A 16,980-nucleotide genomic window follows, 5' to 3' on the forward strand; every position below is an offset into this window, starting at 1 on the left:
GACTCAGACTACTGGTTTTTATATCATGTTAAAATCATTTCATTAGTTTATCTTCAGCCATCCGTTTGAGTTTTCATCAACTTAGGCTAAAAAATTACTTTAAAAAAATGATTCACTCACACTGCAAGCTACATGCAAACAAGTCTGTACACTAACAGGAGTGTGATGATAAACATATTATTATTGTTTTTAATAAAATATATGATGAAACATCCAAAATGAGTTGTTCAATAAGTCAATTTAATGAATAATAATAATAATAATAAAGTTATTATAGAGTGCACTTCATACCAGGGATGTAACTCAAAGTGCTTTACAGAGAAAATAAAATAAAATAAAAATAAAATAATAAAAATACAATACAATTAAATCACAGCAAATAAAATAATAAAAGTAGACATTTAGTAAAAAAATAATTTAAAATGACACCAATTAAAAGCATTATTAAATAGATAAATATTTGATAGGATTAATAAACATGTCAATATCAAAATATATTCTTTAAATATAATGATATTTTAATTTGAAATTTATTGCCATATTTATTTTGTGCTTTTTCTGTCTGTGCATACAGAGGTTTAAAGGTGTCCAAACATTTATTTATTTTATATATTTCTCCAGTTTTTAATTTATATAAATACTCATTATACTCAACTTATATCACAACAATGGTGAAAGAAAAAATCCAAATTATTATTATTAATAGAAGAAATGCTGATGTGATAATTGGACTTCCTCTGAAGTTGTAGGGATGGGTTATTTCTTCATTAATTTTCAAAGATGCACAGATTAATTTATGCTTAATTCAGAGATGAATTTAAAGATAGATTCATTAAATCTTTCATAGTTGCTTATCTTATACTGACAAAATGAAAAGTTACAGAGTTTAATCCTCAGTTAAATTATTAATAAAGAGTTAAAATAAACCAGAGCAGTTATAGAAAGATGTTTAGCTGACTTTAATCCAACATGACGAGTAAATCAACTGTTTTTTGTCCTTTTTGTTTGTGTGGCTCGCAGTGTGAATCCTCTTCCCAGCGACACACACACACACACACACACACACACACACACACACACACACACACACACACACACAGAGTGATTTATATATTTTAAAAAATCTAAATAAAACCAGAAACCTCCCGAGTGGATTAACGTTTTTATTTCACCTCCTCCTTCATCTCCAGCTAGTCTCCCGCCTCCTAATCTTAATTCATCTGATGTCATGATTTGAATGGCCGTTTCTTAATTTTTAAATTTTTTTAATTGGTCACGTTAACTTTTGACGATGAGCTGTTTCCTCTTTTAATTTGAAAATCTGTAGTGATGTAAAACTCACACTGTCCTAGTTTTAATATCATCACATAGAGTTTTTGGATGGTAGTGCTAATGTCATGACTTTGGGTAACTTTTAGTGTCAGTTTGGTGTATTTTAGTTTAGTTTCATTTTAATCTTTTTATTTAATTGTATTTATTTATTTATGTTGATTGTTGTGTTTGTTGTTGCAGCAAGGAGCAAGCAACGCCGAAAAGTTTGATTATGTGAGTATCACAAGATGTTTTTTGGATGATAAATATTCTTTTAAAGTCAAGTTCATTCATAAATTGATTGATTAATGTCACAAAAATGCATAAATTGACTCACTTAAATGTCTTGTTTTGTCCAACTGGTTGAAAAACACCAAAATATTGACTTTATAAACATAAAAGAAGTTAAAACCAGTCAACTTCTTGTAGTTTTTTTGTTTTAAAATGACTTAAATTCAATCTACAGCTGTATAATTTATATTCAAGAGTCACATACAGACTCATTTTATCTGATATGGATTATTAAAAAGATGGAAGGAAGGAGGGAAAATAAGACAGGAAGGGAAGATGGAAGAAGTAAGAAAGAAAAGACAGATGGAAGGAAGGAAGGAGGAAAAGGAAGATAAGACAGTAAGGAAGAATGGGAGGAAGGACAGATGGAAAAAAGGAAAGAAGGCAAAGAAGACAAGATGGAAGAAATGGAAGAAGGAAGGAAGAAAGAAAGGACAGGTGGAAGGAAGGAGGGAAAAGGAAAATAAGACAGTAAGGAAAGATGGGAGGAAGAATGGGAGGATGGAAAAAAGAAGGAAGGAAAGAAGGATGAAAGGGAGAAAGGACAGATGGAAGGAAGAAAGGCAGAGAAGACAAGAAGGAAGGAAAAAAAGACAGGAAAGGAAAAAGAAGAAGGAAGATAAGACAGTAAGGAAAGATGGAAGGATGAAAGGGAGGAAGGACAGATGGAAGGAAGGACTGAAGGCAAAGAAGACAGGAAGGAAAGATGGAAGAAAGGGAAGAAGGATGAAAGAAAGGACAGATGGAAGGAAGGAGGGAAAAGAAGGAGGATAAGTAAGATAAGACAGTAAGGTAAGATGTAGGGAAAAAGGAGGAAGAAAGGAAAATAAGACAGTGAGGAAAGAAGGAAGGAAGAGAAGACAGGAAGGAGAGTGGGCCTGATTTGACCTCTTGGTGTTGTGTGAAGAATGTAGTTCAATAACAGAATAGTTTTACTAGAGTTAGATCTGAAAACATGGTCTATCTTTAGACCTTCAGTCTGGATCATAAAACAACTTCCCCCAAAAATCCCCAAAAAAGGGAAAAAGTGAGTCAGAATCTGAGAGAGAAGAAACCAAAACAGCAAAATGAGCTCATGGAAAAACACTATGACAGGAATATAGAAGATTACATCAAACAGGGAGAAGAAAATATTAGAAATCTGTTTTAGTCTGCGGCTGAAAACTAAATCTAAAACCATCAATTCTGAAAAAGTTTTGAATGGAACTAAAACTTTAATCACTTATCAATTATTAAACCTTCAATTAATTGTTTGAGTCTTTTTTTAAAGAATAAATGTGAATATTTTCTGGGTTCTTTATCTTCTGTGACAGTAAACTGAATATTTTTGAGTTGTGGACAAAACGAGGCATTTAACAGTTTTATGGATCAAACAGCTGATCGATCGATTAATTAATAAAATAATGATTAATTAACTGAATCTCTTCCTGGTCTGCAGGTCATGAACTTCATGAATAAACTGGCAGGAAACGAATACGTCGGTTTCAGTAACGCAACGTGAGTCCAACAAACACAAAACCACACATCAACATCCTCCGTTTGTCCTCAGGTCAAGGGAGGAATGGAAAGGAGGGAGGGAAGGAAAGGAAAGGATTGAGGAGAGGAAAGGTGGAAGGAAGGAAGGAGGGAAAAGAGGAGGGAGGAAGGAAGGAAAGGAGTAAGGAGGGAGGAAGGAAGGAAGGAAGGAAGGAAAGGAGTAAGAAGAGAGGGAGGATGGAAGAAAAGAAAGGAGGAAGGGAGGGAGGAAGGAGGGAGGGAGGAAAGGATTAAAGAGGAAGGAAGGAAGGAAAGGAGTAAGAAGGGAGGAAAGGAGGAAGGAGTGAAAGGAGTAAGGAGGAAGGGAGGAAGGAAAGAAAGGAATAAGGAGGGAGGGAGGAAGGATGTATGGAAGGAGGAGGGAGGGAGGAAGAGGGAAGGAGGGGAATAATGAAGGAAAAATTAAAGAAAGAGGAAGGAAGGAAGGAACAGTTAATTCATATGAACTTGTATTAAAGTGAACATTTGAAGGTTTTATGAGGTGAATTTTTCCTTCAACACCGGAGAGAAAATCCTCAGTTTTAGTTTTATGTAACCTGAGCTGAGTCATGATGTTTTTAAATCACAAACCCCCCTCTCTGCCCCCCCATCCCCCCCCCCCCCTCCTCTCTGTGTGTCCCAGTTTCCAGTCGGAGCGAGAGTCTGGAGACAGGAACTTTGCCATCGGCTACTACCTGAAGGAGAAGAAGGTGAGGTCAAAGGTCGTTTACAGCTGAGGGGCTGAGCAGGAAGTTAATTTAATCTGAAAACTAAAGAAAACAAACCTTCTTATTTATCATCATCTTAAAAGTAAAAGTAACATAGTGTCACATTTGTCATTTATTTCTACTTTATTCACTCCACAGATTTAACTAAAGATGAGCAATTCAAACATATGTTATAAATAGTTTTAAAAGCAGCATCTGGTTTGTTAAAATGTACATTTAGTATTTTTGTTGGTTTTATATCATTTGAAATGACATTTGCACCATTTTTTAACCAAAAGTAAGACTGAATGCTCCTGAAAAATCAATGTCAAATGGTGTAACCACAAAATACATGATTCTCCAGATTAAATGTAATATTTAGAACAATTGTATTCCATTAGCTTTATTTAATATAAAAGTTATAATGTAAGATCATGCCAAACTAGTTGATATGGTGTTTTATTGACTATTTACTGTTTTTAAGGTTACACCACTTAGACATTTTTACCATAATCCTCTAATATATTCTCTCTAAATGGATTAAAAGCAGAAATTTGATGCTTGGTCCACAAAAAAAAATCTTTTTTTTTGTGTGCAAGTTATTCATACGTTTATTTTCACATTTTAACCCTTTAAATTATGTTTTTAGTGTTTTCCAGAAGGGACGGACATGACGGCCATCTTGGATTTCTACTTCCAGGTAAAAGAAATTTCATCAAATCTTCAACATCTGTTCTCATAAATCAAATATCATCTAATCGTGTCTGTTTCTACTTCCTGTCCGTGCCAGCTGTGCTCCATCGAGGTGACCTGTGAGAGCGCCAGCGTCATGGCGGCGACTCTGGCCAACGGCGGCTTCTGTCCAATCACAGGCGAGCGCGTACTGGGCCCCGAGGCGGTGCGAAACACTCTGAGTCTCATGCACTCCTGCGGCATGTACGACTTCTCCGGACAGTTCGCTTTCCACGTCAGTATCTCACCATCATCATCATCATCATCATCATCATCATCATGTTGGTTTAGACGCTTTTTTAAACGACTCGTCATCGTCTTTTCCTCGTCTTCAGGTCGGTCTGCCGGCGAAGTCTGGCGTCGCCGGCGGTATCCTGCTGGTCGTTCCCAACGTGATGGGAATCATGTGTTGGTCTCCTCCGCTAGATAAGCTGGGAAACAGCGTCAGAGGAATCCAGTTCTGCACGGTAACCAGTCAATCTTTATTTATGTAGTGCCAAATCACAACAAAAGTCATCTCAAGGCACTTTACACATCGAGCAGGTCTAAACTGAACACTTTAATTTAATTTAAAGAGACACAACATTCCCAAACTCCCTTTAAACAGGAAGGAACCTCAGTCAGAACCGGACTCTAGGTCGGCAGCCATCTGCCTCGACCGGTTGGCCGTTCCTTCTTTTTCCTGGCGTGTTACAGACGAGAGGAATGAAAATGTAAAAGTGTTTGTTACAGTTCCCTTAAGTCCAAGATGACGTCAGTAAATAACTTGTTTTATTAATCTAAGAGTCAGTTATCCAAAAATATTGATTATATGTTAAACTGTGTGCTGAGTTCACAAGTTTTTAGGTGATTTTATATGTTTTTAGATACTGCAGGACACATTTTGTTCGTATATATTACACATTGTTTTGTTTTATTGGAACAATTTTGGGGTATTTTATTAATTATTGTTGTTTTTTTCTAGTTACAGACCTGTTTCATGTTATGTGTGGCTGTCTTTACTGTGGATGTAGCTGCAGATAATCAAGTTTTCCTGAGAAGAATCAATAATCTATCTATCATTTGACATTTTTACTTTAAAATACTCAGATTACCAAAAATAGTTGCTGATTATTCTTCTTATTAACAACTTACTGATTAATGCAGCTCTTTACAAACTTTAATAGAAGCTCAGTTCATTTATTTGGAGCAGAAATACTCTGATTTCTTTAAGAGGAAGTGAAGCCGTATAACTGAAGTGTATCTTCTCCTTTTTTTCAGGACCTCGTTTCTCTCTTCAACTTCCACAACTACGATAACCTGCGACACTTCGCCAAGAAACTGGATCCTCGCAGGGAGGGAGGAGACCAGAGGGTGAGTCCTGCTTCCTCCAAAAACTGTCACTGTCACATGATGTATGAGTCAGAAACCTGCAGAGAAGGAAATGAGAGTTCCTGCAGCTTCACCATGTTCAGTTTGAGACATTTTAACATCACGTAGAAATCAATAAGAACCATTAAATCAGTTTATATACATTTATTTCACATTTATATCATTAGTTCCTGCTAGATCAGAACAATAAATTCCCTTTATTATAAGTAATAAGTTAATATGAGTAAATTAATCTTGATCTGGACGTGGAGAAGCAGCAGAGAAATTAAAATATAACTCATTTACTTCAGATCAGAGGTAAGAAACAATCAAATTTGGGATTTTCCACCCAGGTTTTTACTAAAATTACCTATTATTATTATTATTATTATTATTATTATTAATTCTCACATTACTGCTTGGTGGGCTGGAAATAACATTTAAGACCTTTATGAGACTCCTTAAACACCTTTTATTATTAATTTTATGAACCTAAATCAAATCTTTTTAAGACTTTTAAAGACGTACAGATATCTGCAGGTCTTTAAAAGCCCTTAAAGTTAAAGTCTTAAACTTCATGCACATAAGTCTTGAATATTGTCTCTTTCTTGCTGTAGTCAGTAAGTTATAATGTGTTTGCAGGCTGTTTGGATGCTTTCTTTAAACTACAAGTGTATTAATAATGTTTTAATTAATTACTCAATTCATTAATCTGCTGTTGTTTACATTGGTTCAGCTTAATTGATTAATTAAATTACCTCTAGAGGAATTATGACTCTATTCAGCCGGGACATGAAGGATAAATGAATGTAGGATTTAATCTCCCTCCTTTTTCTTCCTGTCATCCATTAAGCAGAAAAAAAATAAATAAAAAAAGGTAGAAATCTGCAGATGTCAACCTGCTCTACTCCTTTATTTATTTATTTATTTTTGGTGGCTGTGGTTTATTTTTAGTCTCAAACGTCACATAAACACGCAGAGAAACATTTTTCAGACAGTCTGCGTCACATCCGGCCTCAGCGTGTCCTCAGAGGCCTCGATGATGATGATGCTGCATGACCTTGTCTGCGAGGAGATGAAGCAACGGCGCCCTCTGCTGGACAAACACTGAATAACATAAAGAATCAATGGCGCCCTCTGCTGGACAAACACTGAATAACATAAAGAATCAACGGCGCCCTCTGCTGGATAAACACTGAATAACATAAATATAGATTAATTAGCAGGAGAGCTTTTTTATGATGTTCTTCTTCATGAATCAGAGTTTAATAGTTTCTTGTTGTTGTTTCAGGTGAAGTCGGTGATCAATCTGCTGTTTGCTGCTTATACAGGAGACGTTTCAGCTCTGAGGAGGTAAACACGCTATTTATTCTCTATTATTAAGAGTCCTTTCATCTCTGTAACCCCCCACAAACAGGATCAGATCTACTCACCTGATGAGAGATGTTTAGAATTTAAAAATTCCTTTATTTACACTCATTTTTTATTCTCTGTTACTAGTGTCTTTTCTCATGTTTTCAACCTTGTTTTGCTCAAATGTGTTGCTGTTAGGAGTTATTTCACATTACAAGTGTCTCTTATATCTGTTTAGTTTAGTTTAGTTCAGTTTAGTTTGCACACAAGTTAAATATTACACAAGATAATGACAGAAAAAAAGATAAAAAGTGTTTATTATAGTTTCCTGAAGTCCAAGATGACATTATTAAATCACCTATTTTATTAATCCAACAGTCAATTATCCAACAGTATTGATTTTATGTTAAACTGTGTGCTGAATACAAAGGTTTTTAGGAGTTAGTAGTTTTAGATACTACATACTGGTGCTTCTTTGCATTCTGAGTATTTTATTGGTATATGTTACATATTTTTTGATATTTTGGTATTTAATTTAGTTTTTTTCCGTTTCGTTGTCCAGGTTTGCGTTGTCCTCCATGGACATGGAGCAGAGAGACTACGACTCCAGGACGGCTCTGCATGTGGCGGCTGCTGAAGGTAAAAAACACAGAGAAGAAGAGATTTAATAGATTTGACATCAGTGATCGGTGTGTTTCTGTCTGTTGTGAAGCTGATCTGATGTGATGTGTTTCAGGTCACACTGAGGTGGTTCGCTTCCTGCTGGAGGCCTGTAAAGTCAACCCGGTTCCCAAAGACAGGTGACATTCAAGAGCCTGAATATCACATTAGTAAAAGTCCAGCTAAATAAATGTGTTTATGTTGTTTTTACAGATCTCAAATGTAAAAAAAAGGTTAAATTTGACACATTTGGACAACTGTGATCCTGTCTTTTAACCGCACTGAGTGTTTTTCTGTGTTTCCTGCAGGTGGGGAAACACACCGATGGACGAGGCGGTCCACTTCGGCCACCACGACGTCGTGACAATCCTCCGCGACTACCACACTCAGTACAGTCCTCAGGAGACGCCCGAAGACAAGCAGAGCGCCGAGAAGAACCTGGACGGGTTGCTCTGAGGAGGGGGGAAAGAAAAAACCCAACGTTAGATAACGAGCCTGATGGTGTGAATGAAAGTGAAACCGCTCCTCTCCTCTCCTTCCACCTCCCTACGTTAAATCATGGATGGGACGCACCGAGGGAGGGAGGGGGGAAACAGAGAAAACAGAGAGCTCCCCTCTTAAACTGTCCGATGGGAAGAAATGTAACAGATGTGAGATCAGGTCAGAGGTCACTAAAATCAGCTCAGACAATAAACTGTACAGTAGATTTAAATCCGTTAAAACAACTTCAGTTGAAAGGAAGCGGCGTCCCTTCATCATGTTACTAGGTGTTGTTGGTTTTTTTTGTATATTATCGTATGAACTTTGAGCAAAAAGCTGAAAAGCTGGGGGACGGGGAAACATTTTCATTTTTGTTATCATTACTATTATTACTATTATTATTAGGGCCCGAGCATTGACCAGCGAGAAGCCCTATTGTATCTGTAAACCAACATGCATGGGGTGGCGAGGGCCCGTTCATCACTGCTTGCGGCTTTAATTATTATTATTATTCTGTCTCCTTCTGTATTTTAGCTTTTTTCTCCGTCGTCGCTACGGCCGCTAAAATCGAGGGTTGTTTTTAATCGCAGAAAAAAAACAAGAAGCAGCAGGTGTTGGGGGGAAAAAAGTAAAAAAATAAACCTTCTTCACTTCATCGTCATCATCACAACGTGGTGGAATGTATCGCCCCTCCTCTCCTCCTCCTCCCCCCCAAAAAAATACACTTTAATGTGTGTGTGTGTGTGAACCTCGATATATTTATTTATCTATTTAAGATAAAGTGTACATTCATGTAGTGTGTATGTGTGTGTGTGTGTATTGACACAGAGGACGCGTTTAGTGTAAATACGTGCAGGTGTAGAGTCGTAGTTTCTGTAGTGGGATCAGTGTGTGTGTGTGTGTGAAGTTAGATTTCACCGATACACTCCGAAAAAACTGTCAGTATTTAATCTTTAAATATGACACGAATATGATGAAATTTACATCTTTTTGTCACCTTGTTTAAAAACTTTTAAAAGGTGACGTTCTTATTTTTTGCTTTCTAATATCCCCCCCCAAAAAATGGAGATTTTATTTTTCACTGTTTTGTTGTATTATTTGCTATTTATTTTTGTTTTTTTATGAGTTAAAAAGAATTGTAAGCAAGTCAGCCAAAAAGTTGAGGTTGTTTTCTGTGTTTCTACATATCAGATGTGACACTGCCAGCGCTGACAGCACACAGAGAGAAACTCCACTGCTGTCAAGATCGACAACTTTTTAAAAGGCACGATATGTCATTTTTCTGCCGCAGTTAAACAAAGACGACGTAATGTAACGCGGGGATCGTGGGAGTCGTCGATTTCATTGTTAAAAACCAGCTTTGAGATCTCATTCACTCCAGAACAAACTGACCAGGTGATTAAATACAGTAAAAACATTGAATATCTACATTTTCCTGACAGTCAAACACAAAACACAAGACACAAGAAGCACCGGATCAGGAGTTAAATTCACTGTTTTTAAGCAGGAGACGAATTATTCAGAGAGAACTCCTCCACTCCAAAAAAAAAGGACCTAAAATCAGTTTAAAAAGCACTTAATAATTTAGTTTTACGTTAAATATCTGTGTTTTTCTGACAGAGGACGTCCAGTGTTTTAACTTAATGAGTCGTCTCCATTGTTAAAAAACAGCTTTGACATCAGAACGAGAACAAACTGACCAGGTGATTAAAAAATCAGTTTCATGTTAAAAAACTGCATTTTTCTGATGCTATTTTCCAGACAGAGGACGTCCAGTGTTCTGTTTTAACGAGTGACTGTCAAAATGTACCTTCATCAGGCTTTATTCATTATCAACACAAACCTTTTTAAACAAGTTAAGTTTGTGCTCGGCAAGAAGAAATCACCTCGTAACGTTTCCGATAACGACCAGTTGTAGTGTATTTGGTTCTTACAACAGTTCTCATCAATCAGAAAGTCGCCTCTATTCAACCAGTTAACCTGCTTCGTCACAATATTCACACTAAAGTAAGATTTAAGACACAAAGGACCAGATTGAATATTTATGTACTGTATTGAACATTCATTTAACGATAATTCAAGGTGCCACTTCCGGCTAAAGTCGTCAAAACAACCTCGATCTAAAATGTGACTCAGCAAAAAAATACATAACGGTTCTCATCTTGGTTTTAGACATTTAAATGCAGAAAAGTTACATGTTGAGTCTTTAAGGTTCTCATAAGCTTTTTATGTTGTTTTTTTTATTTATTTTTAGATTTAACGTTAAAAACATCTCAGCTCGCAGATTTAAAACTCTTAACACCCAAAAATAACTTGTGTCAAAGGAATCGCACTTAATCATAGAAGAGATTTTGTCACCTTTTTAATTTAAATTTCAATATAATAAACTTTAAAGCTTTTCTTACAGCAGCTAAACCTCAAATTTTAACTTCTGGTTTTATTTTAACGTCATTTGACACAAAAATCTGATCTTTTTTTAAGTGCAATTCATTTGACGCTTAAACCCTTAAAAAAAAATCTGTGAGAATCAAAAAGCTTTCAGCCACTTCTCAGTAAACGTGTTGTTAATGTATCACATGAAATATGAAGGTTTGTACGTGTGAGGACTCAGGAAGGTTTCGGTCTGTTTCAACGGCAGATTTTAGACTATTAAAAAAAAAAAAAAACCTAAAACTGGATGAGCTTTATAACACAAGTTTTTATATTTGTCACACTCTGAAAGTTGTTTTTTTTGTGTGTTTGTAGCGTGTCGGAGGTTTGGATGTCTATGTTTTTAGAGCGAACATTTCTCCGCCTTCAGGTCGAGATCAGTTCAGTCTTTAAGGGTTCAAGCTTAAAAAGGGTTTAACTTGACTTTGTGTACTGGTTTTATTCTTTTTTTTTTTTCTTCAGATAGGTTTGTGCAAATTCCTTTATTAACGTAATCAACCAGATGGGGTCGCCATGACAACCAACTCTACGTTTTGGGCCTGTAACGTGTATAAATAAACCGTAAAAGGCTGATTCCCAACAGTTAAAAATTAAATTAAAGTGTTGTCTCCATGGTAACCAAAAGCACTATCCTTAATTTTAAACAAGGACATAAACAAGTTAGCTAGAGTTTAGGAAGAAGTTCAGTGAAAACTACCTGCAAAAATCACCATGGCGACTATCGGTTACACTACCCAATCAATCGACTAAATACGACGGTGTCCATGGCAACGAAATCCCAAGTGCACATTAAAAAAGGAAAACATAAAGCGACACAAACTATAAAACCGACGAGAATTTAAGTCTCATTAGCAACATTTTCTCGTGGATTTTGGGGTTTCAGACGAATCCGAACATTAGTTACTCACGCTTATTTCAACATGGTTAGATTTTCCGAAATTTTAGGAGCATCATTACTGGACCAGGGTTATCAAAAGTTACTTAAATATAAAGTTTGTTAATGTCTTAATTAGTTTGATCAACTTCCAAAAAAAAGGACCAATCATCGCTAAACACATGTACCCTGAAGGTCTCATTCAAACCGACCACTAGGGGGCGGTGCAGTTGTTTACAGTGTTTAACCAAACTAGCTCAGTAGGGGGCGCCACCAGCTCCAAACACGAGGCACAAATTAGCGAGTTTCATCCGAACATGATGAATATTTATAATTAATTAAAACTTTAAACTTGAACCCTGAAATCGATGCTTCCACTTTATATTCTTTAATTAAAATCATTTAAAGTCTTTTAATTGAAATTTCCCAGAAGCACAAAACTTTTTCGGTGACGATTAGCAATATAAACTCGATGATTGTACGTTGTGTCGTCCTCCCGGGTCAAATTTACCCCATCTCTTTTGATTGTTTGTTCCTTCCTTCCTTCCTTCCTTCCTTCTTTCCTTCCTCCCTCCCTCCTTACTCATTTCCTTCCTTCCTTCCTCTCTCCTTACTCCTTTCCTTCCTTCCTCCCTCCCTCCCTCCCTCCTTACTCCTTTCCTTCCTCCCTCCCTCCCTCCCTCCCTCCTTACTCCTTTCCTTCCTTCCTTCCTTCCTCCCTCCTTCCCTCCTTACTCCTTTCCTTCCTTCCTCCCTCCCTCCCTCCCTCCCTCCCTACTCCTTTCCTTCCTTCCTTCCTCTTTATCTCCTTACTCATTTCCTTCCTTCCTCCTTTCCTTCCACCCTTCCTTCCTTCCTTCCTCCTTTCCTCCCTCCCTTCCTCTTTTCCTCCTTACTCCTTTCCTTCCTTCCTTCCTTCCTTCCTTTCTCCCTTCCTTCTCTCCTTACTTCCTTCCTCTTTTCCTCCTTACTCTTTTCCTTTCCTTCCTTCCTTCCTTGACCTGAGGACAACAGGAGGGGTTAAATAAAAATCAGCAATACAGATTAGATAATTCCTATTTTCTCTCTGAGCTGACCCCGACCTGTTAGCGCTGCGGCTCGTCGGTGATTACGATGCGATTGTTAGATTGTATGTTTTTGTTGTTGCAGCTGCGACTCAAACTGTTCTGAATGTAACGTGTTCGGTGTCGTTCTGTTCTCCTCTTCATGTTTCTGCTGCCTGCGACGCTCGCCGAGTGTCGCACGCAGTCCAGATGTATTTATTCACAGATGAAAAACATTTAATAAAAGTCGTAAAACTTCTCGTGAGTTCTGTGGGTTTTTTTCCGATGTGTTTTTTTGTCTTCATTGATATAAAAATATAAAGATTTATTATAAACCGATTTTAAGTTTTAGTTTGTTTTAGCTCCACAGGAAGGGGGTCAAACATGAGGCCCTTCTTATTTTACTTACTTCTTTCCATCCACACTGTCTTTCTTTTTTTCTTTCTACCATCTTTCCTTCCTGTCTTCTCTTCCTTCCTTCCATCCATCTGTCCTTTCTTTCTTTCTTTCGTTCTTTCTTTCTTTTCCTTTGTTCAATATGTCCTTCTTGTCTTCTCTTCCATTTGTCCTTCCTTCCTGTCTTCTCTTCCTTCCTTCCTTCCATTTGTTCTTCTTTCCTTCCACCTGTCCTTGTCTTCTCTTCCTTCCTTCTATCCTTCCTGTCTTCTCTTCCTTCCTTCCATTTGTTCTTCCTTCCATCCTTCCTTCCTGTCTTCTCTTACTTTCTTCCTTCCATTATTTTTAAATAAATTAAAATAAACTTCATTAAATAACTAGAACTTTATTTATCTAAATTTAAAAATAAATGCAGGTTATTACATCTTCACATTTTTAAGAGCAATAAACAAATGAAACCATTAAAGAGAAGCTTCAGCAGCAGAACCAGTCTGATAACCAGTAACACCAGCACCAGTTTACCTGGAGGGGGGGGGGGGGGGGGTGTTGGTGGGTCACGTGATGCCGGTCACATGACTGCCATGTAGTCACGTGACTGTCATCGTTGATTAAAGCAGCTGTTTAGACTCATCACTATAGGTTTGCTTTCTTTCATACTTATTTTGACTTCATCTACATTAACTTTACACTGTGTTTCTTGCTCTTTTAAGTTTGTAGTTCATATTTTTATTTATTCATCACAAACTTTGGAGAACATGTTAGAAGATAAATCTAAAATCTGGTTAATTATTGATCAACCTGCTGGAGTCAAACTATATCAATCAGCAGCTGATCATTATTTTCTTTCTGCAGCTCTGAGAAATCAACATGTTTTATATGTTTGAATATTAAATGTGTTGTATTCACTGATGTGGAGGAACAGTTACAATAACATGCAAACAGTCTAATTACACTCAGACAGGAAGAGATGATCTGTGTATTTATTGCTTTATTTCTCAACAAACACAACAAGAGCAAATCACTGTTAGGAAATACTCACAACGCCCCATGATATTAACGCAAGGTGGCGACACTCCAGAGAAGTCAGGTTAGAAACCACAATCCATCCCGTAGCTAATGCTAATGCTCGTTAGCCATACAGTTGCTAATGCTACAGCTACTGTTTGTCAGTTACTCACCCATACAGTTGTTAATGCTAATGCTACGGTGTGTCAGTTACTCACCCATACAGTAGCTAATGCTAATGCTAATGCTACGGTTTGTCAGTTACTCACCCATACAGTAGCTAATGCTAATGCTACAGCTACGGTTTGTCAGTTACTCACCCATACAGTAGCTAATGCTAATGCTACAGCTACGGTTTGTCAGTTACTCACCCATACAGTAGCTAATGCTAATGCTACAGCTACGGTTTGTCAGTTACTCACCCATACAGTAGCTAATGCTAATGCTACAGTTTGTTAACTACTCACCCATACAGTAGCTAATGCTAATGCTACAGTTTGTTAGCGACTCACCATACAATAGCTAATGCTAATGCTACCGCAACAGTTTAACTACTCACCCACTGCAAAGTAAACAATCACTACATCTATAAAGTATATACATCGACAATCAACACATTTCCTTGTGTATTAGATTAGGGAGGGACGTGACCCTAACCCTCTCCACTGAGGCTCAGGTGAACTTTATGTTTATAAACAGCAACACAGGTCAAACGAAGGTTTTACTGTAAAATAATTCATATCAAAGTCAATGTGTCACGATTATATTTAAATCCATTTCTTTTTGTGCATCATGTCAAATATTAAGGTTACAAGACTAAAGAGAACTAATAGACACCTCAATCTATTTAAATGTTGTTTTATTGGTGTTGAATTTGCTGAATATTAATGATTCAGTCAGTGAATGTTAGTAAATCCTCCTCTGAGCATCATGTTGCTGCTTCTTGTCGCCATCTAGTGGATTTATGGTGGAACTGCAGCGACTTCCTCTGACTCAGTTTCATTACATTATCTATCAAATTAGAGCCAAAAAAAATATTTTTGAGATAGTTAAGTATAACAGAAGACCTGCAACACCTGCTAGGCTGTCAGTATTATGCATAATAAATAATATAATGTATGAATTCAAATAGTGGATCTGTTGCAAGAAATCCACTTTATTTTTTAAAGATTATTTGGGAGTTATAGGCCAGATCTTGTTAAACTAATTAAGGCCCCTTGTAGGTTTAAAAATTGTTGCATAAAGAATTCAACAGCATCTTAAAATAGAAAAATCATTAAACAGCACTTTTATTATTTAGTTGAAATTAATAAAAACAAGTCAAAATGAATAACATAACTTACTTGTACATGTCATGCACCTTGCAAATATTTCCTCCTGCACATGTCTATCTACCCAGTGAGTCCAGCAAACACCTCATCTGTATTAAATCATCACTTCTACAATTATTCAAATCAGTCTCAAGTCCTTAAATCCATATGTGTCTGTATGTGTGTGTGCTGTATTTTTAAGAGACCCTCTGATGCTCCATGTGCGCCTCCTGCAGGTGACTATAGTCTTACCTTCATGTAGACCAGGGGTCTCCAAACTATTCCACAAAGGGCCATGTGGCTGCAGGTTTTCATTCCAACCAAGCAGGAGCACACCAGACTTGATTCATTAATCAGCTGAACTCACTCTTCAGACAGCTGATTGGTGAAATGGTGTGCTCCTACTTGGTTGGAATGAAAACCTGCAGCCACATGGCCCTTTGTGGAATGAGTTTGAGATGCCTGGTCCAGACTAACAGAATAGGAGTATATCTGGACTGTCATGTTAGCATCCTTTCTTTCTATAGAGTCTCCTCCAACACATTGATCCAATTTTCCACCAAATTCCACAAAGGAGGTCCAAACCAATAATGAATTAATGCATTTGTATGTAGCCTGCCATATAGCCACTGTTGGTCAAACACTGAATGCTCCCTCAGCTCAGTAGGTCTTGAATGCAACCCCAGGCTTGGCCCCGCCTCTAATCAAGGTAAGGTTATTTAAGACACCTGTGTACATTTGTTCTTCCTTTTCTGCTGCCGTGTGTTCTGGACGGAGGTCGGTATGCTGAGATGTAACTGCCAGAAGTTCTTGTTTCTGAGCGCTAGCTTTGGTTTTCTATGCTTAGTTTCTCTGTTGGTGTCTCCAGCTCGTAGACCCTTTTCCCTACTATGGTGGAAAGTGGTGCCTGGACAGTTTGATTCTATTGTGTATGCAGGTGGCTAACTAACTCTGTCTCTTTTTGTAGGATACCATCTGCTGCTGCTTTTTGCCTGCCCTCTTTAGTACAGCCTTATAAATATTGGAGATTAGGACCATCTATTTTTGTTTAACCTTTGTAGTTTGTAGTTTTATTAGATTTAGTGGAGTTGTGGGCCAGTCTGCTGGGACAGGTTTGTCCCTCTGGTTGAGGTCTCTTCACAAGTGAGTATATGTTGGCACACCTATAGATCTGCTAGCCCTAGTCCACTTGTGTTTTGTTTTTAACTATTGGTAGTATATTCAGATTGTGATTTTTAAACTGAATTTGTAATAAAATGCTTTTACATTACAACTCAATATTGTCTTTAATTTACTTTTGTCAGCTTATTCTTGAAAAATGTATCTGAACCAGTCTATGATCTGGAGTCACTGATTTTTCATGTACCATAATTCCAAGTGGTGTATCACATCTAGTCACTTTCTAACCATTAGCACTGCTGGAAATGGTCCAAATGCACCATTTCCTTATTAGAAGTAACAAATGGTGTTTACCAACACCTCATTTAGTTACTTCAGTGTACTTAGTAAAACTTGCTTTGGTT

General features: G+C 37.1%; 1 protein-coding gene across 1 annotated transcript in view; it reads left to right on the forward strand.

Annotated features, from left to right (window-relative positions):
* LOC128354438 (glutaminase kidney isoform, mitochondrial-like) overlaps positions 1–8,381 on the forward strand; it is a 28,628-nt gene extending 20,247 nt beyond the window's left edge. The window contains exons 8-18 of the mRNA XM_053314680.1: positions 1,513–1,545; positions 3,041–3,099; positions 3,761–3,827; positions 4,474–4,524; positions 4,615–4,791; positions 4,892–5,023; positions 5,817–5,909; positions 7,198–7,259; positions 7,822–7,898; positions 7,996–8,059; positions 8,228–8,381. Coding sequence (XP_053170655.1) covers positions 1,513–1,545; positions 3,041–3,099; positions 3,761–3,827; positions 4,474–4,524; positions 4,615–4,791; positions 4,892–5,023; positions 5,817–5,909; positions 7,198–7,259; positions 7,822–7,898; positions 7,996–8,059; positions 8,228–8,375 — 963 coding nt within the window. The 3' untranslated portion in view covers positions 8,376–8,381. The remainder of the gene's footprint in view (positions 1–1,512; positions 1,546–3,040; positions 3,100–3,760; positions 3,828–4,473; positions 4,525–4,614; positions 4,792–4,891; positions 5,024–5,816; positions 5,910–7,197; positions 7,260–7,821; positions 7,899–7,995; positions 8,060–8,227) is intronic.
* The last annotated feature ends 8,599 nt before the right edge of the window (positions 8,382–16,980 follow it).

The sequence above is a fragment of the Scomber japonicus genome, chromosome 24 (assembly GCF_027409825.1).
Source record: "Scomber japonicus isolate fScoJap1 chromosome 24, fScoJap1.pri, whole genome shotgun sequence".
NCBI lineage: Eukaryota > Metazoa > Chordata > Actinopteri > Scombriformes > Scombridae > Scomber > Scomber japonicus.